At 40.9% G+C, this 23,923-nt stretch overlaps 2 protein-coding genes across 2 annotated transcripts in view; one reads left to right on the top strand and one right to left on the bottom strand.

Annotated features, from left to right (window-relative positions):
- Nucleotides 1-1,552: 1,552 nt before the first annotated feature.
- cUnh19orf67 (chromosome Un C19orf67 homolog) lies at nucleotides 1,553-3,482 on the bottom strand (the record flags this gene model as incomplete). The annotated part of the gene is made up of 6 exons (XM_079553670.1): nucleotides 1,553-1,685; nucleotides 1,769-1,906; nucleotides 2,264-2,461; nucleotides 2,559-2,668; nucleotides 3,175-3,304; nucleotides 3,403-3,482. 6 exons carry the CDS (start codon nucleotides 3,480-3,482, stop codon nucleotides 1,553-1,555), a joined length of 789 nt encoding a protein of 262 aa, XP_079409796.1.
- A 946-nt stretch (nucleotides 3,483-4,428) lies between these two features.
- The window catches only part of pkn1a (protein kinase N1a), a 41,415-nt gene continuing 21,920 nt past the window's right edge, over nucleotides 4,429-23,923 (top strand). Inside the window, exon 1 of the mRNA XM_079554322.1 lies at nucleotides 4,429-5,231. Coding sequence (XP_079410448.1) covers nucleotides 5,211-5,231 — 21 coding nt within the window. The 5' untranslated portion in view covers nucleotides 4,429-5,210. The remainder of the gene's footprint in view (nucleotides 5,232-23,923) is intronic.

Consider the following 23,923-nt stretch of genomic DNA (forward strand, 5'->3'; position numbering starts at 1 on the left):
AAGTCCACCCTGTTGAATATGAACTTAAGCAAATCTAAATACAATATCCTATGTGTTCATTGCTAACCAATGCTTACTATCCAATGTGCAAAAACTGCAGCACACAATTTAACTGACTAAAAGCACTACTGTAACTCTGCACCTTTTGTCAACCCACTGTCCTGTCCTGTTACAGTCCACAACACACCTGGAAGTCATAGCATCACGTGCGTCACCGCTCTGCATAAATGAAGAGCAAATGGACACTTTGATATCAAATATCTGTGTTAGGGCTAAACTTGCACTGTTAACACTATATGTGCCAAAATAGAGGATTACCATTCATTTTTAATATTGCATTGTCTTAATTAATACTCATGCTATTGACCACTTTTAACAAAGCAATTGCACTAAATGTTACCTTGCTACTAATACATTTTTATGTCAGTTCTCTGATTTTAAGGAATTGCACATCTTCACCATGAAGTACTAAATCATGTGACATTGATCTGTGTAGCCTATTAACTAGACAATGGTGGCGTAAACTTACATTATTTATGATGCATATAGTATTAAACTAACATGAAAACTCTGGGACATTACCAACAGTGCTGTGAAATAAAGTATCTTGGGGAAGCACCAGTTATTTTAGTAATTTTAAAGAATTTGTCAGTTTGTCAGTATGTCCAAGTCTATCAGTGTTGTCCTGTGGCTGATTAGTTCTGGTCTCCCTTACATGTAGCATTTAATCTTAGAAGTATGATTTTTTTTTACTTTTATTTTCTTTTGCTGATCACAATAAATAAAATGTAAGAAGGTCTGATTTGTTGACACATACTAGTTAACTTTTTGGCTGCTCACACCTCTAGCTCTGCAAATGCAACCTACATTTTGTCTTCCCTACTTTAGTCCACTCTTCATCCAAATCTTGCAAAGAGAAACTGCTCATTGGGAAGTTTCACTAAATGTTTGTTTCTCATACCTCATGGACAAGCCACAGTATTTGCTGTTGCGCCTCCCCGAACTGTTTATCTGTCTTGTTAGATGACTGCTTACTGTACTGATGGGTAAATGCATCCTTTTCTACTTAAAATGTTTAGGACTTCCTTTTAAGAGTGAATTTTATTAGAAATGTATTTAAATTTAATCTAGAAATGGAGAATGGATTTACTTTATATGCAAGTTGCATTTTTTTTAATGTGAGTCTACTGAATTGATTTGATTTTGTTACAGACATGGGATCATTTGTATTGTGAAAATTAGCCTGCTTGTGTCTTACTGATCGATATGTTGATTGTTCAATGAGAGCAGGGTACTTTTACCCAAAACATGGCAGCTTATTTCCAGTTGTGTATTTGTGTGTAATTATTTCAATGCAATCAGAATGTAAATAAAATCTTTTTTTTTAAATACTGTTTGTCTCTTTTAGTGTTAAAAAATATACAATTCTTACAAACTGGGACATGTACAAACAGTAAAATCTTTGAACATTAACTGAATATAAATCGTATTTTAAAACCCACATGTAAAAGGAACCATTAATAGAACCTAACCCATTGTATGAAAACTGTCCTCATTGGCTTGAATTCTTCAGGTCCAACATTAGGAGCTGCTGCAGACAGTCGGTAGCAATGCGGCATGATGGCTCCTCGCTGCCCAAAATCACACGTTTCAGGTATGTGCCCTGGGGAATCCTGCAGAGGACCCTGGCACCAAACAATCGGTAATGCAAGTCTGTAATTTATAAAACCGCTACTGTATAATTTACATTTAATAAAAATCCACCCACCAGTCGTCTATGTCATTCATTTCAGGATAAACTTGGATCCATTGACCAATGGACCACACTCTCACTACATTGCCATTAGAAATGCTTTCATTGTCTCCTCCGGGCAGCGCGTTGATATCTTCAAAACACAGGAAGTAACTACAAAACAAACAAACTGATCATTCGATATTTGCACTTTGTACACGATTGGCTATGAGGAATTTTCTTAAGGTCATCTGTCTCAGGGGCTCCCAAAGTGCGTTATTTTTTATTCTATTATTTTTTTTAATTACATTGTATCTAATGTATTTTGGATTGAAAATATATGTTTGTAAAATTACTTTGCAGTAATTGCATGTTTGCTGTACAAATATAATTCCCCTCTTCTCTGTTGGCAATTACTGAGCCAACAGTGAATTTTATATAATTTGTGTGAAAATAATTCAATACATTTCGCCCAAACCATTAACAGTCAACAACTCACAGTTGAAATTAAGAAATAAAAGGCATCCTTACTATTCAGTGTCGTCTGCTTCCATCTCTACTTCTTTCTGTGGTTGTTGCATTGCGTCCTCCATTCTGTCCACATTCCAGCGCATGCGTTTGTACAATCCGGTATTGACCTGGGCCAAATAAGGCGTGGGCTGACAGTAATGGAAAGATGTCACCTTCATTGGACCTAACTCCCACTGGCCAATATGGAAGTGGGAGATGCTGTAAAACAAGAGGGATGTGTGTTATTGTTTATTGCTATATAGAATTACTGTAAAATGCAAAGATTCATTTTAATTCACTCTCGTGTGTATACTACCTGTTGGGATCAGTTTCATCCACAGAAAGAAGTTCATTGCTGGCAAATGTCAACACTAAGTTTTCCAATTTATTTATCAGAGTCTCAGAGATGTCCAACAACTGAGAACACTTCAAAAACACACAGAAATAGTTGTTTATTATATTATTCATTGGGTTGGTGGAGTACAGGGATGCATAATTAAAGGTAATCACAATATTATCTTGCAATAGAGTAAACTTCAGCTGATACATTTTACTCAAATTCGACTTTCACGGTTTGACAATGGAGAAATTTAGGTAGTGCAGCTTTAATCACAAATTCGCTCTTAATCATGCATCATAATTACAATTTCATTAGCTGCAATTACCAAATTGTAAAGGCTGCAATCATTTAGCTAATGTAATGGAATCCACTAAATATCCTGTCTCAGTTGAACACATTAATGGCATTTCCTTTTTGGCAGATGCACCTTTAATCTTGCACGAAAGATTGTTGCTGACATTCATCATTCTGACGCATTAATAGAGTAGACAATATATTGGTTAGGAAGTTTTACTAGATGGGCATATTGTGAATTGCTATTGCAAGGCTCTGCTTCTAATATCCGTTATGTTTTCCATAAATAAAAACATACTGTTGACTCGGACAGAAGGCTCTTCTCCTTGAGGGTGCAACGAGCAGTTGATTCCAGGTGGTTAAAGAAGGGCTGACAGGTGAACAGAAAACTTGGCAAAGATGCAGCAAGGGATTCCCCACCTGAAATCCTGGACACAGACACAGTTGAGTCAAGGTTTTGCCAAAACCTTGACTCAACCAAAACCGTTTTGGGCCTGCTCAGTTGATCTGATGCATATGGCTGTACCCTTCTATGAGATGTTTGCGCATGTCCTCTGCTCTGCTCATGAAGAAGTGTAGCTGCAGATTCGCTGACTGCAGGTCCATCACTCTCGCCTCTAGAAAGTAGCAGGCGTCACAGGTGCAACTGTATTTTATTTCTTTGTCACACGAGGGAGCCATAGCAACACCAGCCATTAACGAGAGGGGCTCCGCTGCAAAAACATCCAAAATTAAACCCATTGTCAAACAGTTTCATAGTCTCTTTAGCAAATGATTAAAACAGATTTTTTTTTCTATCGTGTGGATTATACCTTTTATTTGTTACTTAGCCAGTTAAAGTCCACGTATACTGTTATTACTTCTGAAACGCAGTTTGTCTTAGTAACTGACATAAACATTAAAAACCTACTGATGGTTTTCTGACCTGTGAGTGCCTCTTTATTACAGCTTGACTCCCAAGATTTTCTGAAAGACTCGACTTCACTTGTCTGTGGTGCTACTGGTGAGTCTGATGTCTGGAGTTCACTGTTTGCCATCACTCTTGTGGCCTCAAAGGTGCAGCCTGTCGTGAACAGGGCATAGATGCAAAGCGCACACTCGTGGTGAGATACATTTGCTCCATAAAACTAATCTGCACAAACAAAATAATATATATATATATATTCAACGCAAAAGTTAACAAACACATTTGTTCTTACCTAATGTAAGTTTTAAACTCTGCTAACGTTAGCTGGGGCGCGCATGCGTTGCTTAATTGGTGGATAAAGGTCAAAGGTTAATGGATGATAAAAACTCATCCAACTCAATCGACTCTGCAGTCTGTTTGAGTAAGACTCTTGGTAAGGTAGACCTGGCCAACCTGGGGATATTTAGTGTTATTACAAGTTTTCAGGGTATATTACAAGTGTAATTTGTAATATAACTTATACTGTAATAAGTTTTGTTTGTAGAATAACGTTCAACAGTTGGTGACAGTCCAGTTGAAGTTCGTGCTGAGTCACATGACACATCCGGGCGCGTCCTCGCGGCTCAGCGCTGGACCAATCAGCGGCCGAGGATGCGTTCAGAGGCTGTGTACAAGTGTCTGCCCTACGGTCTGCTCTCCTCTGCAGCCACAGTTAGCTACTCTTTGATATTTCATCACTTTATTTCTGTTTTTGAGGAGAGTTACGTCACTGCATAGGTTGCGGTGGTTTCGTGTTTTGCGTTTTCGGGCCTCACTTTGTGCAAGTGGTGAACAGTGGCTTGGAAAGACTGACAGTCGGCTTTCTGTGGCATGTGATACGAACAACAGACTGAGGCGTGTTCACGTTACACGGATGTTCCCGGTAAAAGTCGAGAGGACACGGACTATCTATCATTTTGTATTTTGTTCGCCTTTTTTGAGGAGATGGGCTCGAAACATGACAGCAGATGATCTGTGAATCGGGACGGGCTCATGCTAGCTGTTGAATGGCCAACACGCTGCGTGGAAGAACAATGTGTGAGAGGTTCACGTGAAAGCAGGCGTCGGATACTCTGATGCAAATGACTGTCGCGTTTTTTTAATGCTACTTTGTAAATATATATGTTCTAGCTTCCGTGTTAGGTTATTAAAAAAAAAAAAAAAAAATCAACAAGGAGTTTCTTTTCAGGCGCGGCCACACAAGCCGACAATGCGGATTAGGCTGGTCGCCTTTGTGTCAGCGGGCGCTTTGTAAAAGTTGGTGTAAATTGGCTTGGGGAATAACTCATCCTTGGGCTTTTTATTTACCCTTTCACTGAGAAGAGACTGCTCTGATATTAAGGACAAGTCACTCCAAGCCTCAAAGTTAGACGATAACTGGGACAGCCATGGCGAACGACTCAATACAAGTAAGTTGACAAAGTTAGCCTCCTTCATTGTTTATCCGCTCATTCCCATTGGTTTCCTGTCTTGTTTTATTCCAAGCTACATCCTGGGTGGCCCACATTTGGCTGAGCACGCATCCTTAGGTTCTGTTCATAGTAAAATTGCATTCGGGTTAGTTTTCAAGCAGTGTGTGTAACTTGATGCCCATTTTTATATGTTAAACTTGGATACAATTATTTAGCAGCTGTTGTAAGTTGTCAAAATGATGGACTCCGACTAATGTATCAATACTTTGTCAATGTGTGTGATGAAATACTGCCAGGAAGCCTTTGAGAGCCCAATAAGAAATGGATAGTTTGTTTTTCATGAATTATGTACTAGGGGCATTCTGTGGTTTACAGTGAACATTTGCAACACCGATAGGGTCAGGAGTGCTTTGTGTGTGGATCATCAAGGTATTGTTTTTGGAAAGTCAAAGTGCTGAAGCAGGTGAGTAGATGCTAAATAGTGGTGCTTGTCATTAAACATTATCCCCATGACATGTTGAAGAAAACCCTCCATTTTTGTTCTGAGTTCATATATAGATGTGCTGATTGTAAATACAGGCTACTTATATTGGATGTATGCTTGATGATTTCAGTTATATGCTCATCCAATATCCGGTGACCCAATCCAATGTTCAATATGGAGAAAAGCAGTTGGTATTTGTTTAAGAATTAAAACATCTTGATGAGCATTGGTGACAAAGCTATTACCCAATTAGTTGTAACGGTATTGTTAAGCTTGTTGTTTGTTGCTTACTTTTTATGATTTGCTGCGTGTATACATTGTGACTTGACTTCTTCCCTTTTGATCTGTCAGGAGCCACAGAATTGCAGCATATGCCGATAGTAAAACAAGCCAAAAGCAGCCTTTAATTAACACACTGTTATCAGACGTAGACACCTTTTAAACTTTTTCTGCTTTAGATTAGTTTGCCACCCAAACAGGGCTAATCCTTGCTTTGACATCTGTTTTTAAGGCGAACAGGGAATACTGAATAAATAAATTAAAGATAGATATGTCTTAAAGAAGGCTGTGAAGAGCATGTAAATTTGTGAAATTGTTAAGAATTTGAGCCGAGACTTGTACTCAGTCTTGAATTTTTTCCAATGTAGGGGTAAATGCTCTTACAGTTGAGATATAAAGTCCTGATGCCTTGTGCGCACATAACAAAAATCTTGATATGACTTTCTTTTTGCCTTTTTCACTCGACAATGTCATGTCATTTAGTCATCTATCATGTTAAAATGGCTACCACTCACTTCCCCTGTTGATATATTTACAGGAGGAGACTGTGTTCAGTGATATCACTGTGAGACTTCCCGCATATGGAACAGTTACAATGTTGTTGGTGTAAACTGCAAATTCCTACATTTCAAGGGATTTCTTCTTCTATGGTAATGCCAAGACCAGGGGTTCAGTGGTTTGTAGGTTAAGAGTGAGTGACTGAATGAAGTTGTTTCTTAGGTCTATGCAACAAATGGTACCGAACCCCTTAATCACCTCGCCTATTGTTGACCTCCAAGGCTTTCCATAACAAAATATTATTTCTTGGCAGTATCATTATATGAAAGCTATGCTCTTTGTACTGTACCATGTCTAATTTAGTTTGAAAGATTTAAAGGATGATGTTCTTGACTAGTTTAGTTGGTTTATAGTCAGGAACCTCCTTCAAACTATCATAGCTATTTGTGGCCCAAATAAAAAATCTGTGTCCTCTTGCAGGGCTCGACACTAACTTTTTTCATGACCGTCCCGACACCGTCCCGAAAACCATTTGGCATCGTCCCGAAATGGATTTGAACCGTCCCGAATTTTATAGAGCTCTCGCTCTTTTATAGGAAGAGGGGAGCATGCACAATCGCTTACATAAACATTAGGGCTGCAACTATTGATTATTTACATCAATTTGTCGAGTAATCAGATATGTATTGCATTTATATTGAAAAACTACATTTCATGACTTTAGAGCAGATTATAAAAGGAGAAAAAACTGTTTCAAACAAAGGATCTTTCTGCTAAAAATAACATCATTTATTCTTAATTTCTTAGTTTGTCCCAAAAGTAGCAACATTTGACTCTCATTAAGAGACGCCTGTCCTTATGTCCATGACGAGGAGACAGAGCAGCTTCAGAGTGTCTTCATATTATTCAGTACTTTTGTTCTTATTCAAGTGAAGTAGGTCCTGACTGGAAACAGAATCTTGAAATGTTCTGCTGAAGCTCAGGTGATTCATTTCTTTCCCAGGATCTCAACCAGAGGGGTTTCCTAAAAGAGGAGAAACATTTTAAGTATTTTTGTCATAGTTTTGCTATAGCAGGGATTAATGTGTCAGTGTTTATGGTTCATAAATGTATTTGTTGTGAGCAATGAAAGGATGGATATGAGAAATTTAAAGTACAGATGAAACAGTCTGACTGTTGGAGTTTTATTCTGCTTTTGAAATAGTGTGACCACCATAAATAGTTTAAACAGACCAGTGGGACAATTTGGCAGAACTTTGAAGTACAGAGAAATTAGTTTAGTTTTTTATAGATCAGGGTGTTTTTTTTTATCCCACTAAAAAAGACCAACCTTTTCATTATTACAACTTTTATAACACTGGGCGAGCAACAGATTGCAATATATTATTAAGCAGTTAAACACAAAAATCATGAGGGCTTCAGTAATAAAGTGGGACATGTTAAGCATGGAGGAGAACGACATGGCTCTGCAGGACAGTCAAAAGAGGGACAGGTGGTCACTCTACGTAAATCTGTGTTTTTATTTATCTTAATTTAAATCGTAGATACAGCGTAAAGATATTTAGCGCAAACCACTTTGCAGCGACGGAGGAGTAGATACAGTAGGATGTAAAAGTCTGTGTTTGGTGAGGGGGGAAAGGAGAGAAGTTACCTTATCATGTCACACTTTGAAGTAACAGTGGATGAAAGTGTAGATCGTCCTGATGGTAAATCATCACTGATGCAGTTGTCAGTATTGTTGTGGCGGGAGCGGGGGGAGTCGTGTCCTTTCGCCTCGTTCGCCTCCGTCCCGTCTTCGCCTCTCGTTGCGGAGTTTCTTCTTGTTTGAGCCGTGTTTTGATGATTACAACAGCCTGGTTTCCGCTCCGCTACCTGGCTCTGCCCGGCTACGAGGTTTAGCACAGCGAGCTCCGCTCTGTTGTTTACAACTATAGAGCTGTGCTCTTCAAAAGCGGCCGTGCGGAAACAAGCGCCACTTAGTTCCGAGCGCGTAGGCCCCGTTTCATGCGGTTTTAATGAGAAATATTACTTAAGCAAATCATCGAAGCGGGAAAATATTATTCAAAGCATTTTACTAATCGAGTTCATCGATTTAATCGATGAATCATTGCAGCCCTAAAAATACATATATATTAAAAAGGCCTATCGTCCCGAGACCGTCCCGGGTAAGATCTCATCTCGTCCCGTGCATTTTTTTTTTCGTCCCCGGGACGACGGGACTACGTTAGTGTCGAGCCCTGCCTCTTGTAATAAAAACATTTTTCAGTTTGGCCCGGTTTAGTGTATATAGCATCAAATTACAAAATGTCCTCATTTTGATTATAAAGCCAACTGTCCCACTATGAAAACAACACCACATTTGGCAGTGGCCCATGACCCACTAGAAATGCTCCTGTGACCCACTTTGGAATCCTGACCCACCAATTGAGAACCATTGTTAGAGGCCATTATAATTGGCCTCAGTTCATGGAAGAAGAAATGTCTATGATAAGCCATCAGTTGCTTGTTTACTTGTAATTTCTTGTTACATGTTTCCTTATCTGACATCTTTTGCCTTGGTTAACTTGAGCAGATGGTGCTAGAGGCAAGACACTCACCAATGCCGAAACAAAATGTTCCTGAGCTCAAACATAAGCCCAAACACAGATATAACAGGGTCCATAGATAACAACTGACACACGTCCAGAGTCAGACACCCAGGGGAACGCATAGGAGAGCACTTCCCATACAGCGGCCGCCATGACGTAAGGAGACAGTTATGCACAAAGTCGGCTTTTCTCAGAGCTGCCCCCTGGCCATGTAGAGCCCACAATAATGCATCATGAAAAAGCACCGCTGCAGGAGGCTTTGGGGACCTAATGCTCTTTGTCGGACTTTAATAAAACAATGTGGACTAATGGGTCGGCTGTGCTCTGCCACCATGTGATGCCATAGTGAGCTATATTTAGGCTCAGAACCACATGTTTCCATATTTTTGCTTGTTTGCGCACAAAACTCTGCAATTAAAACACATCTTTGCAGACTCCTTTATGAAAAAAGGCAAAGGTTCTTTGGTTGACCTCACAGTCGTAATTTTATTCTAGACTTGTGCTTTGCATTTCTATTTAAATTACTTATTTGTTTGAAATTTTGAGTTATGTTTTGTGTGGCTCAATTCTTAGAGGTTTAAGTCTTCATAAGTGGGCCAAAGCTGTGTTATGGTTGGATCATGCTTCAGCGATAAGGGCTGTTCACACATGGGCATGGTCTGCTTGAGCCGGGGGTGGAGGGTGAGCTGAGAGGAGGGCTAAAGGCCAACATGGGGATGGTGAGCCACCAGAAACGGCACTACAATGGTTCATATTGTCCCATACTAGATCACATTCAGTTCACTGTGAGTTCATTTGCCTCATCCTGGCTGCAGCATGTTTGATAGCCACACCCTCGCCCCACTGACTGCCCAGTGCTGCAATCAGTTTAGGCTGAGGGGCTACTTGTAGGCCAGTCCAAATGGAAATCCCCAGTGTATCCGAAGCCTTTGAGGCAGCATTAGCAGAGCCAGTGCCTCATCGCTGCTGTGAGCCCCAGCAGCTGTTGGGAGCGGACTCTGTGGGTTTTGCCCTGTTCCTTTATCTCCCTTTCACATCTCGTCTTTCCGCTCCGCAAACATCCGATAATTCTCATGACCTCATGTTGGTGTACCCCTGCATTCCAGCCTCAGCCGGACCCCTCCTTCTCCATCGGTGGACACAAATGCACACAAACACAGGCGTGACATCAGCTGTAGACCAGAGCTCCTGCTACGCTTGAATAGTAGAATAGTCGGGACTCGGGAGGTGTATTTTGTAATAATGACATTGTGCTAGTGTCCTAGATTTAGCGATTTTCTCCCGATTTTCCACCTTCCTCCACGATTTCTTCCTCATTTTTTCTCTCCACTTTTTCCACAGTTCTTGACATTGGAGATAAATTCGATATTCTAATTTTGCATGTCTTCCAATCAGCGATTTCGATGTTATATTTTCTTTGCTCATGTCTTTAATGTTGATGCTGTGCGAGCTCTACTTGCTCACTTTGCCGTTCACATGGCCCTGCTTGTCAACACCACCAGCCTTGCATCCTGACATACCTTGACCTCTGCCCTCTCCTCATTATGGCAGTGCCCATGGCCCCCGGGACACATACATTGATCCTTGCGCATCACTCAGTACTGTTGTTTAAATGCTGTGAGGTTTACTGTCTGTGAATACTGGCCGAAGTTGAAGTTCAAATGTTAGCTGTTCTGACCATTTCTACTGGTCTCGTATTGACGAAACCAGTGGTTCTCAAACATGTGCCACTGATGGTACTTGGACTTCCTGGTTTAGACATGGTTTACGCCAAGGTTAGACATAATTTAGTCCAATTTAGGGATGAGACCTTTTTTGACCCTGATTTTAGCAGGAATATATGGGAATTGCTTCTTTACAGATGGATATAAACTGCAGCGTAAGAATCTGATTTGATATACAATGAAATATCTTTTACAGTGAGGGTGAAAGAAATCCTCTTCGCCATGTCTGACACCAGCGTTTGAAGAGGACAGTGTTTATAGTTGTATAGTAGAGTCTGTGCCAATGTGTCAGTCGGTAGAGATTGTTCTATAATCCAGGTCTGTTCTGTTTACTGCTGCTTTATGTCAGACACCGGCTCTAACAACTCCTCCTATTGGGCAGTGTCTGTCATAATCTGAGTTTACGACCAGTGAACTTGACCAATCACTGGGTGTGATAAAACAAAATTATGATGTAAAACTTTGCCGTTGGAATGTGACGATATGGAGCCTCGCATTTCTTCTGAAGTGGGTGTGACATGACTAAAATATGCATGATTTGTGGTTCGGAAACATAAGCAGTGGGTAAATGATAGGAATAGGAATTTTTAGACCCCTTTGCAACCCTAGTCCTGATTTGATCTTGATCTAGGCCTAGAGGTAACTTGGAAGATCAAATGTTTTATAAGGAGGTATACTTGGTTCAAAATCTTTAAATAAATTACCGATATAACAATTTCTGAGTAAAATATGACGTGCTAGAATTTTTATAGTGACTTGTGCCAGCCCCTCCTGTTCTTAACCTCTTTTTTCAATACTTGTATCGTTTAGCGGCACCCAGCCCTATTTGTTTTTTTCTTTTTATGCTATTCATGCTTGAGTACACATCATGTAATTCTAGCACTGTGAATCTCCCCACAGCAGGAGGTCAGCTGCTGAAGAGCCACTGAACAAAAGCTCTATATCATCACACTTAATGGGATCAGTTAGCCATGCTTCCGAAATGCATTGCTACCCAAAAGCACTAATGTCAATAAGTGCTAGCCTAGTTAAGCCGCTATAAACACTTAAAAGGCCGTAGAAATCGCATTAACTTGTATCAATAATGGAGGGTATTTTAGGCATGTACCCAAATGTCCTCGTGGTGTAGTCATTGCCTTTATATTGTGTTTTTAAAGGCCAAGCATACTTGAGCAGTGAGCCATTATAAGTGTTTGGGGGAGGCGTGTAGAGGAGGATGCTTTTAAGTTACACAAACATTTAACCCTTGCTTCATTTCAATGATTAAACATGTGGGTTCCACTTCTCTATTGAAGCTTCAGATATAAGTGGAAGGCTCAAAAAGTAATCCTGTAGTGGGCACTGTGTCTGTGTAGGCTCTCAGTCGTCAAGGAATTTTCCATTGTAGTAGAGATTTAACTGTCGTTGACTGGGCTGGGTTGGTCAGAAGCTTCTTCTCACTGTAGTCACATGTAAAATGAGTTAAAGGTGCATTATGCGACTTTTTGTGTGGGAAAACAAGTTGATATTAGTGAGTATTTGACCCATTGGCTGTATGAGTGGTCAGCACGGTGCCTTTACTTTTGATCATAGTGGTCTACAACGCCCCAGGATAAATTGTTTTAAAGGTTTTCTGGTGAGAAGGTCCGTCAGCAGTGAAAACCTTCCAAGCAATTGATCATGTTGCGTCCCGGAGACCTCTGTGATGGGAAGTAAAGGTGCCATGCTGACCACTCATGCAGCTGGGTCACTATGAGGTCAAATATGCACAAATATCAACTTTTTTTTTCTACACAAAAAGTTGCATAACACACCTTTAAACACACAAATGAGAGGCCTTTTTAAACCCCCTAAAGCCACTCCTGAGAGATTGTTCAGGTTAGGACTGTGCTATTAATCCCTATCAAACATCTAGTTCAGGATGTTTGTTTTACACATAAATCATCACAATACTTTTTAGGAAAATTGCTGTTGGCGTTTTGCACATGCTGCCAAAGTCTCACTCTACACCTGTTCAAAGTGCTTCCTGCAGTGACTGTGTGTTTTAAATAGAGCCAGCGTGTAGCTCTTGTATTATCTCTCCTCTCTCTTCACTGTGCTCGCCCCGTTCTGCCTCCTGTCCAGGCCCTGCACCAGATGCCACCCCTCCCCCTGTTCCCACCACTCTGTTTTGGTACCGTTTAACCCCATTGAGCATAATTATACAATTTACTTCTCCAATTGTTGCTGTTGATTCTGAACATCCTCAGTTGATTAGGTAATTGAAAGCATTTCCCCGTCTGCGCTTCGCTCCTATTAAGGATGGTCAACAAACACTGTATTCAGCGATTAATTTGTATATTGAGTTAGGTAGTAAAATATTTGCTTAGATCGTTTGATAACAATTTTCTTTGCTGCACGGACGGTCTTTGTCAGATCTGATGCGTGTGGTTTGTGTTTGTGCGTCACACTCGGCGGGTGTGACTTATCAGACGCAAATAGACTTTGGAGAGTTATTAAAGTCTACTGTCCAACCCTTCTCTGAATGGACTGGATATCAAGTTACACTGATAACATTTGCTATATATGGAAGATGCACCAGCCCAGCAGAAAACTGGTATTGGATAATGGGGGCAGTTAGTCAGACAAAAACTAGTAAAACTGACATCTGTAAGTTAAACAAAGTGCTGAGCGGAGGGAGGAGATTCTTCTTGTCCGTTGTTGGTCTCCTGAAAGAGATTAGGAACTTGACATTTTCTGAACGTGGGGGATATCTGCTGTTGTTTGCACATTGGACAGGTTTGTTTTAACAGGATGCGATGCGTGCACTTTAGTGTCGTCAATTTTTTTTATTTGTTTGTCCTTTATTTATCCAGGATAAAACTCCATTGAGATTAAAAATCTCTTTTTCAAGAGTGTCCTGGCCTGGCCTGGCCTGGAATTGATTATTTTCAATCCGATCAATCACACTTTTGCATGTTGATTAAATGTAATTACATTCATTATTCATACTAGGCCACAAAATGCTCTAATTTAAAGCATTTTCTCTCATATCTTTAACAAACCAAATACTATTTCACAAATCAATGTGAAAAGCCTAACTGCTTTCAATTTGTAATTTATAATACAAGTACTTGGGTAACGTGCATTAGAGATACAGGTGTTTCTTTTGTCAAAGCGTGATACAATTCCTTTGCCATGGTTAATTATTCCTTTGATTTAACTTAAAGCTTTTAACATTGACTGTCCTAATATACATGCTTTTCAGTCATGTGACTTTCATTTGTTGTTATGTCGGCCATTTTGAATACCAAAGTAGAATTATGCAGTACTACAACATACAACAATATCTCTACTCAGAATATAAATGAAAGACAAGTGATTCACAGTTTTATGTGAAGAAACCAGTAAGTCAGTGTTCAAGCTGCTCAAGATGTTAGCATGCTACCAGTTAGCAATTAGCTTCAGCAGCTCAATTCTGACCTCTCCAAGAAAAAGCCCTGAATCACAAACATCTAGCCTTGGATACAACATGTGACAGAGATCAGAGCTGAGCTGTTACTGTAGTATTTCCTCAGTGTTCATAGATGTGAGCCACACATGTGTTTATCGTGTTGGAGCCATGGAGGGTTGATTGCCAGTAGCATGCTAACGTCTTGAGCAGCTTAAACACTGACTCAGACTGAGACTCTGTTGACATGGCAAACTGTAAAAATCACAGAGAAAGGATTTCTGATTCCTCTTAATTTAGTGAGGCAGATCTTTAGTAAATCCTGCTGTAGCTCGACAGACAGAGCTGCTACGTCTGTGACACATTTGCTGGTTATTTCACATAAACGTACATCTCTGGGGCCGTGTTTAAACTGTTATCTTCTTGAGCGATGATTACAAGTACATAAGAATGCCACTGTCAATCAGTTGTCTTTCCTTTTCATCCTGAGTAGAGATATTATTACATGTTGTAGTACTGTACTGTGTGTCAGTCAGAAGGCGATTGAAATGGCCTCCCTCAAACATTAAAGGAATCACCAGCACTAGGTATTTTCAAGTAATGTGTATGAAAGATAAATGAGTGCTCAGTTAGTAAGTGAGAAGTTATAGAACCAAACATATTGACTTTGTGCATAAAAATAGCGGCGCTTTCCTTTTCCAGTTTCTGCCTTCAGTCCACTTCCTGTTTGATGGTTGCTAGGCCCAGGTGCACGGGATCTGTGTTCAAACAGACGTGGTTCACAGGAGGAGCCTGCCCTTTGCTGCGGTTACCTGGACACTGGCTGCCATAGAAACCTGTGGCATCATGAGCCGATAGTTTCAATCCACTCCGGGCTGCAACAAGTTGATTGGATTTTTGACATATAACCAACATTATGTTTAATAAGTGATGACTATTATATAAGTGTCTTTTAGATGTGATTACGTGTGCAATTAGTAAATGCTTTGCTGTAATGCCCTTTTGTCATAGACTCAACGTGGCACTTCTATTATGGCTCTCATTTGTGTAATGCTACGTGATTTTACATTGCATAATGTAAAATCACTGAAACGTGAACACAAATCCCCCTAGATTTTAATATCAATCTAATCTTCTATTTTTTCCCCCTGTTCTGTCTGACAAAAGCTTTTAACAAAAACAGGCCGTGACAATATCTGTAACTATAAAACCTGAAACATGCACATATGGCAGATTTTTTCAGACTACGGCAATGGACCAAATGCTAATCTTTATGGAAGCAGATGCGCGATTTAGCCCATGTGTGCTGTGCGAGTCCTGTCGGGATGATGATAAAACGACCGTTGTTAAGGTTTTGTAATATTGCAACATGAGTTTGTGATGGTGAGCTGAACCTGTCTCTGCGTGTGTCAACACAGACCTGCTGCGCCACACCGGAGCCAAGCAAGCAACAAACAAACAAACACCTGCAATGAAGCCTCCTGTAAACTAGATGCCGGCAATGTGGATTTTCAAAATGCATTTCCAATATTCTATACTATTTGAGCATTAATACACATACGTAAATATACAACAGAGTAGAGAAAAGGTGAGATTGGAAAAAAATAGTAATAAAGGATTTTTTTAAGTTCAACACAGTTCACACAATTTTAATATATTTGAAGGCTTTTTTTTGTACCAATAGTAAAGTTTAAATAGTGTGGTGGTCATATACTGTGATACATATCAACATCAGTCACATGTATTTTGTATTTAAGGTCTCTTCTAAATCTATGCAATACAAGGTTAAGGGGCACAGGGCTGCAAGATTAGACTCCATTGAAACCGCAGTTTGGTCACTGTTACATGTGATTCTTATCTAAGCAGTTATTATATCAGATCCCTCTGAGTGTCCAGGATGTGTGCACTGTCGAAGGATGTGTTGTGATGGACGTTTTATAGTCGGGGCATGTTTTCCTTCTCTTCCCAGTTTCTTGGTTTTTGGCAGTGGCTCTGGCCGCCCAGCATGCCATGCAGCTCTCAAAATTATCCAAGAATGGCCTCTGGCTCAGCATTCCCAAAGCTCCCTTACTCCTCCACCTGCTGCTTTATCACTTTTGGACGACCATCGTTGCTCCCCTCTGGTTTTTCTCTGTACTTGTGTTGTGCCTTTTAGGCTTCTGTGGTCTTTACAGTCTCGTGAGATTTGGTGCTGCCTCTCTTCCTTCTCCCCACACTCACGTCCAGCCCCCTGTCTCACCACTATCAACAAGGGAACTGAATAGAAACCAAAATTAGAAGCACGAGGCTCTTCTAATCTGTGGGGCTTTCTTATACTGTGGAGTGTTGACATTATCCTTTGCAACGCATTTGTGTGAAAACCTTGACTTGAAGTTCTTTGTTGGTTTAGGGGTAAAACTTCTTGTCGTGTACTGCAGTGTGTAGTCAATTGCATTGTTTTTGGTGAGAGCGAAAGTGTTTGGTACCTACTTTTTTTCATAGTGTACTGCAGAGGAACCAGGTCACTGCAGATAATGGTTATTGTGGTTCATGGTCAGTGCCCTTAGTCGCTCAACTGCAGTAATCACCAGTGCATTGTAAATATTAGACGGCAACTCGAGGCCTTTTGTATTTTGTAAGTATTTTGAGTGATTTAATTGCTTTTTTCTTTAATGTGCATTTTAGGGATGTAAAGAATTGTGCTTGTGATTAGATTTCTGATTTTAAGTTAAGAAATCAAGAAAAAATTCCCATTGGACAGATGTTAAACACATCTGCAGATGCATTAACATTAGTGATGAAAGAGAATAACTAAAATGTGCATGTTCATGGATTGTACATTAAATGAACCTAATGGAAACAAGACGATGATCTGTTGTCTGAGGACATTATCTGAACTGAAGCCTTTTTGATTTGCTAATTGCAACACTCTAAATCTCAATGTCAACAGAATCGCATACACCACCTCCATGTCTGGTCTGCTCAGGTCTTGGTGGTCAGGTGTCGTCAGCGTTCAGGCGTTTCAGGAATGCTTCCAGATGTTTTCCCGGTGACTCAGCCTCACATTAACACACTCTTGTGAACGCAGACACCGGCGTACAGCCACACAGGTGGTTTGTTTTGTTCCTGGCCTGTCTCTGGGCTGATCCAGTTTCCTGCAGTGTGGATTTGCATAAAGAATGACTCAACACAAACTGACACAAGCTTCACAGAAGCCCTCATCACGGGCACAGGCTGAGGCCAGTGCTGCTGGAGTGCATTATGACTTAGAGTAATTCTGCTGCAAGATTAATCTCTAAATCTAAAACGTAGTTTGAATGGTGAGCAAATTACAAAAAGGCTGCCTTTATTTAAATTATGTTCTGTGCATATGTAACCCCTGACTCACGTTAAGCAGGTAAAGAGAAATTAAAGTATAGACCAGTTGCTAGGTTCAATAGGATTACAATAGGAACTAAAGTGAATGTGTGCAATGAAATGGCTGGAGACAAGGAGTGAATAAGAAAAAGTATTTTTTAGTACCAAAATGAAACACAGATTCAGAAATATTTTTACAATCTGCATAGCCGGCATATGCAACAAAACAATCCCCAGTCCTAATGAGCTCAGTGTATCTCAGTGTATCTTTTTTCAAGTCGTACGTCAAGTCAATTGTCTTTATTGTTCCGTTCGTTTTCCTTTAAGCGGTGTTTTGAGGTGTTACCACTCGGCCACTGGTGGAAAGCAAGTTGTTCTTCGAAGTTCAGTTCTGTTCTGGGCACAGGCTCGCCATCTCCGTCCGGAGAGAATCCAGGAAATCCATCCAGGGTTTTCTTAACCATGAAAATCTAGCCTGCACAACAATAATGGTATTATTGTTTACAGCTAAATGAAAATCTGTTATCCTATCTCTTTTCAATTTGCTATAGCTTTGTTTTTCTTTTAAATCTTTTCTCATATTACTGTGCTACAAAATACACAGTAATACTTCACATGCATGTTTTTTACTCAAATATCCTTTCTAATACATGAACTTGTTTTTAATCCATGTAAAACAAATGAATTTCTCTTTTTATCGTTTTTTAATTATTTAACCATAATATTATGATTAACTATTTTTAACTAATTAACATATTAATTTTAAATGAATTTTGATCTTTTGAACTCAGATAGTCTCCTTTAAAATCAACACTTGGATCAGTAAAACCTCTGTGCTACTAGGTTTAGCATTACAGGGTACACTTTCATATAACAAACCATGAAAAATGTACAATCAACTTAAAAATAATCATTACCTTGGACCAAAAATAATCCAAAAATAACCAAAAGTGCTTCTCTGTATTGTTATGAACTAAAATAGAATTTGGCAGAAACCATATCTTCACCAGAAATTGCTTTTACATTGCTTTCAAACACAAAAACGGCACTCGCGATTAGCTTTAGCATCGCGCTAATATTAGCATCGCGCTAGCATGTTTTTCTCATTCTCACATGGCATGGACTTACCAAGATGAGGTATCGTGAGGAACACAGCAAGGGGCACAACAACACAGCCTCTTCAGCTCGTGCTCCTTCCACTTAATACAACAAATATTCCAAATCAACCAAAATACAACGTAGTTGTTTGTTTACATCATTTAAAAATAAAATAAAACTCACCAGACGACCCAAAATGTTTCGCTCGGACCGTCTACAGCCTGTCTCGCTCATTCCCAGAGCGCGAAAGGCCGAAAACTAGTGAGTGATTTGGTCCGCAGCTTGGGAGGCGGGACTAATACCATTTTTAACAAATCAAAAGGTCATGTTCACCCAACGTGACCGTGAAAACAGGAAAATAAAGTTTTAATGAAGGAATCACACTTCCTCTTTTCAAAATAAATGTTTTTCAAAATAAAAGTGCATAAATGCAAACACAACAAAAAGGAGAGAAAAGGACCCATTTTCTCTACTGGGTTACACCCTCCCCTGCTAAATATCATGCACGTCTCGTTGCATGTGCATCCAGTATTGTTCATCTTTACTAATAAGAGACTCTGAAAAGGCTGTACTCAACCCTTGAAACAGTGATTTCACAACAGTCACAAGAGGGTTTCCTAAATTAGGATATTCAAGTCTTTTCGGAGGTTGTCTGATTCTTTCTGATCGTCTTATTGGTTGAGTTGTAATGGGTTCATTACTGTCCATTTCATCAGGTGAGTCGTTCATTTGGTTTCCTTGTTCCTCGACTGAATCCTCAGGAGGTTCATCCGGTATCGTCACAGTTTCATGTTCCACAAGGTTGTCCATTTCTGTATTGTCTCCATCCGGTATGTTTTCCACAGATTTGTTCATTTCTGTATTGTCTCCATCCAGTGTAGTTTCCACAGGTAAGTGATCTTCAAATTCATCCTCATTCTCATTTCTCTCCATGATCGGTTCTGCATCGGCAGTGGTTTCAGGTTCTGCTTTGGCAGTAGGTTCAGGTAAGTCACATTCAGGTGGGTTTGTCGTTTCAGGTTCTACGTTGACCATGGATTCAGGTTCAGGTATGTCACATTCAGGTGGATTTGTCATTTCAGGTTCTGCATTGGCAGTGGGTTCAGGTAAGTCACATTCAGGTGGATTTGTCATGTCCGGTTTCTTTGAAGGTTTTTGATACTCATGTACAGTAGTAAATCTGGTTACCTCTTCAGATGGGGAATCCTCAACCCATTGAATCAGTTCGTACAGTTCATTGTCAGCTTCGTTTAACTCTTCATCATTGCTTTCTGTGGCAGCAGCTTGACGTGTCTTAGGACGACGAATTGGTTGTGGCTCAGGTGTATCTGCTGTGGCAAAAGGGAGGAAACTGCAGGAAAGCAAAAGGTCTCTGTGAAGAGTTCGTGAGGGACCTTGCTTTGACTCGGGCTTAACAGTATAAACGGGTAAGGTACCTGCACGTTTGACTACTACATGGATGTCTTTCTCCCACTTATCAGCAAGCTTATTCTTACCACGCAGCCGCACATTCCTAACTAAAACCCTATCCCCAGGTTCAAGCTCGGAAACGGTGATTTTGCGGTCAAACCTGGCCTTGTTCTTGTCTGCCACTTTTTGTGCATTTTGTGAAGCTAACTTATAGCTTTCCTCAATTCGTTTCTTGAGACTTTCTACATATTGTAGGTGTGTCACTTTTTGGTCTTTGTTGAGAGGAAGTCCGAACGCGAGATCAACTGCTAATCTGGGTTTCCTGCCAAACATTAATTCGTAGGGGGTAAACCCTGTTACGTCACTACGCGTGCAGTTATACGCGTGTACTAACGGCATGACGTAGTCTTTCCAGTGGGACTTTTGTTTGGACTCAAGCGTTCCTAACATACTAAGTAAAGTTCTGTTAAATCTTTCAGTGGGGTTACCCCTTGGGTGGTATGGGGTGGTTCTTATTTTCTTTATGCCTGATATCTCACACAGCTCTTTTATCAGTTTTGCCTCAAAATCAGGACCCTGATCGCTGTGCAGACGCTCAGGTATGCCGTAGTGGACGATGAACTGGTCCCACAGGCACCTGGCAACCGTTTTGGACTTTTGATTAGGGGTGGGCAACGCAAGAGCAAATTTAGTAAAATGATCGGTCATTACGAGGATGTTACTAGTATTGCTACTGTCTGGTTCCAAACTGAGAAAGTCTATGCAAACTAGCTCTAAAGGTCGGGTTGTTGCTATGTTGACCAGGCTAGCTGCTTTTTCAGGAGGACGCTTTCTTCGTGTGCAGCGATCACATTTTTTCACTTTTTGCTCAACATCGGTTGCCATGCGTGGCCAGTAGAATCGTGTTCTGGCCAGATCAAGGGTTCTGTCAATTCCTAAGTGGCCCATATCATTGTGCAAACTTTGGAGCACAGGAGCTCTGAGCTCCTCAGGAAGAACGAGCTGGTGGGTCACTTTGTCTCCATCTTGTCTCTTTCTGTACAACACCTCGTTGTGAATCTCCAATCGATTGAGTTCCCTGAGCAATAGAGGAAGATCTGGGAGTTCTTTTCTCACTGTTGGTGGAGGTGTTTGACCATGTTCGATTTGCTCAAGAACTTGTCTGATTGTCGAGTCTGCTCGTTGTTTGTCTCTAAGTTCTGATTGGGATAGAGCAGGAATGGTAGGTAAGCCATGGAGTTCTTCGGAAAGATAGAGGTCTGGTATCGCATCAGCTGAGATGGTAAGTGATTCTACAAGCGTAACACCACTATCCTGACTGTCATCTCTGATTTTAACCAGGTGGTTTTGACAGATTGCTTGGACAACATCACTATCTACAAGCTCAGTGTTGTCAGTGTTGGCTAGGTGACGCTCTACAAACTGGCTTACACGCTCCTGCTCTTTCCTGGACTGGACATCATTTACAAGTTCACCATGTGGACGTCTAGATAACCCGTCCGCGTCTAGGTTTAGCTTGCCTGCTCTATACTGTAACTTAAAGTTATAGTTGGATAAAGCTGCAAGCCACCTGTAGCTTGTGGCATCTAATTTAGCAGAGGTCAATATGTATGTAAGCGGGTTACTATCTGTAACTACCGTGAATTGACCACCATACAAATAATCGTGAAACTTTTCACTCACTGACCATTTGAGTGCTAAAAACTCCAACTTGTGTGCTGGATAACGTGCCTCACTTCTAGATAACCCACGACTGGCAAAAGCTATGGCCCTAAGCTGACCCTCTTGCTCCTGGTATAGTGCTGCACCTAAGCCGGTGGTACTGGCATCGGTGTGGAGTACGTAAGGCAGCTTCGGGTCTGCAAAGCCTAGGATAGGGGCTGTTGTTAGCTTTTCAATGATGGAATCAAATGCTTTTTGACAGTCTGTGGTCCATCGGCTCTCAAATGGCAGTCTGGGATCAAAGTATGTCTGGTCGATGTCTTTGGACTTTGACTTTTTGCGGAGTGGCGGATAACCACGTGTGAGGTCATTGAGTGGGCGTACTATGGACGAATACCCTTTGATAAAGCGTCTGTAGTACCCTGAGAACCCTAAAAAGGATCTCAGCTCTTTGAGATTCTTTGGTTGTGGCCAGGTCTTTAGGGCCTGGATCTTTTCGGGATCTGTCTCGACACCGCTTTCGGAGATTATATGACCAAGGTACCGGACTGTAGTTTGAAAAAATCTACATTTTTCGGGTGATAACTTTAACCCGTACTCTTTAAGACGATGGAGTACTCGCATGAGTCGTCGTTCATGCTCTTCTAAACTGTTTGAAAAGATGATAAGATCATCTAGAAAAACTAGCACCTCATGTAAGTTCATGTCGCCGACACAACGCTCCATGAGCCGCTGGAAGGTGCTCGGGGCGTTGGTTATGCCCTGTGGCATGCGGTTGAACTCCCAGAATCCAAGTGGTGTTACAAATGCTGTCTTTTCTTTGTCTGCTTCCTCGACCTCAATCTGGTAATATCCAGACTTAAGATCGAGGACTGTAAACCACTTGGATCCTGAGAGCGCCGAGAACGTCTCTTCTAAATTTGGAAGAGCGTAAGAGTCTTTCCGCGTTTGTAGATTTAGTTTACGAAAATCTATACATAGACGCACATCATTGTTTCGCTTTCTCACTACGACAATGGGAGACGAGTAGGGTGACTGGGACTCTCTTATTACACCTGCAGCGAGCAGTTCTTGGAGGTGTTTGCGCACTGCCTCAAGATCTTGAGGGTGGATAGGGCGTGCACGGTGCTTAAAGGGAGTCGGATCATGAAGTTTGATGGAATGCTTCACTTTGCTCGTGCACCCAAAGTCAAGATCATGAAAAGCAAATACTTCCGGGATGTCAGCGAGTTGCTTAGTTATTCTCTCTTTCCACTCCTGTGGGATCGGTGAGTCATTGAAGTTGAAACTTAGCTGTGTCTTGTCTGCGTTGGACTCATTTGCACTGATGACATTGTGCTGTGACAGGATACAGTGGAAAGATCCAAGCTCTGCGATGACACAGGTGGACGGAATTGTGACATCTTGTTCTGTTTCGTTTGTGATCATTACAGGCACTTTGTGTGGAGCTCGTGACGGAAGAGTTATCAAGCACGTTTTGACACAAAGGCCGCCAGGTAAGGAAGACTGAGAGGGGTGTTCTACTATAGCGCAGGTGTCTGTAGAGGTGCAGTGAACGTTAGCAGATCCCTCTAAAACTACAGTTTGTCCAGCTGGAACTACTGCTGCAGTCTTGCCTGACAAGGTAACTAATCCGGCGTTCCCGTCCTTGTTTTGTGTATGTCTTAGTTCAAGAGTTTTTAACAGTGCTCTATACCCATAAGGACAAGGTAAGTAATCACTAGTCTTGATGTCTAAATACTTTTCATAAAGAACATCAAGCGTATTTGTCCCCACTAACACTGGTGTCTGACTGTTAGGGTGAGTGTCTGGAACGACAAGAGCTAGGGTTGGTATGTCGATCTCTGCATCTAAGAAGTCTTTTGGAAAGGTAATGCACATCTCTATATAACCTAAATAGGGGACGGGCTGACCTGCAGCGCCCTCTACTTCTAAAAGGTCATAGAGTGGGTTAAGGTCTTGATCTGGAAAGTTCTGTTGGTAAAATGACTCAGTGACAGTAGTCACTTGTGACCCTGAGTCAAGAAGACAATTCACATTAATGTCAGAAATGCTAACTATAGCTGTGCATTTAGAGCCAACTAACCCTTTTGGTAGACTGTACTTTTGAGGCTTAGTGACAGACTGCTTAAGGTTAGCTTGTTGCTTGTGCTTAGTGGGACATTGACTGGCCACAGTCCCCATCTGCCCCGCAATAGAGA

This window comes from Gobius niger (genome assembly GCF_951799975.1).
Source record: "Gobius niger genome assembly, chromosome: 3".
In the NCBI taxonomy this organism is placed as follows: Eukaryota; Metazoa; Chordata; class Actinopteri; order Gobiiformes; family Gobiidae; genus Gobius; species Gobius niger.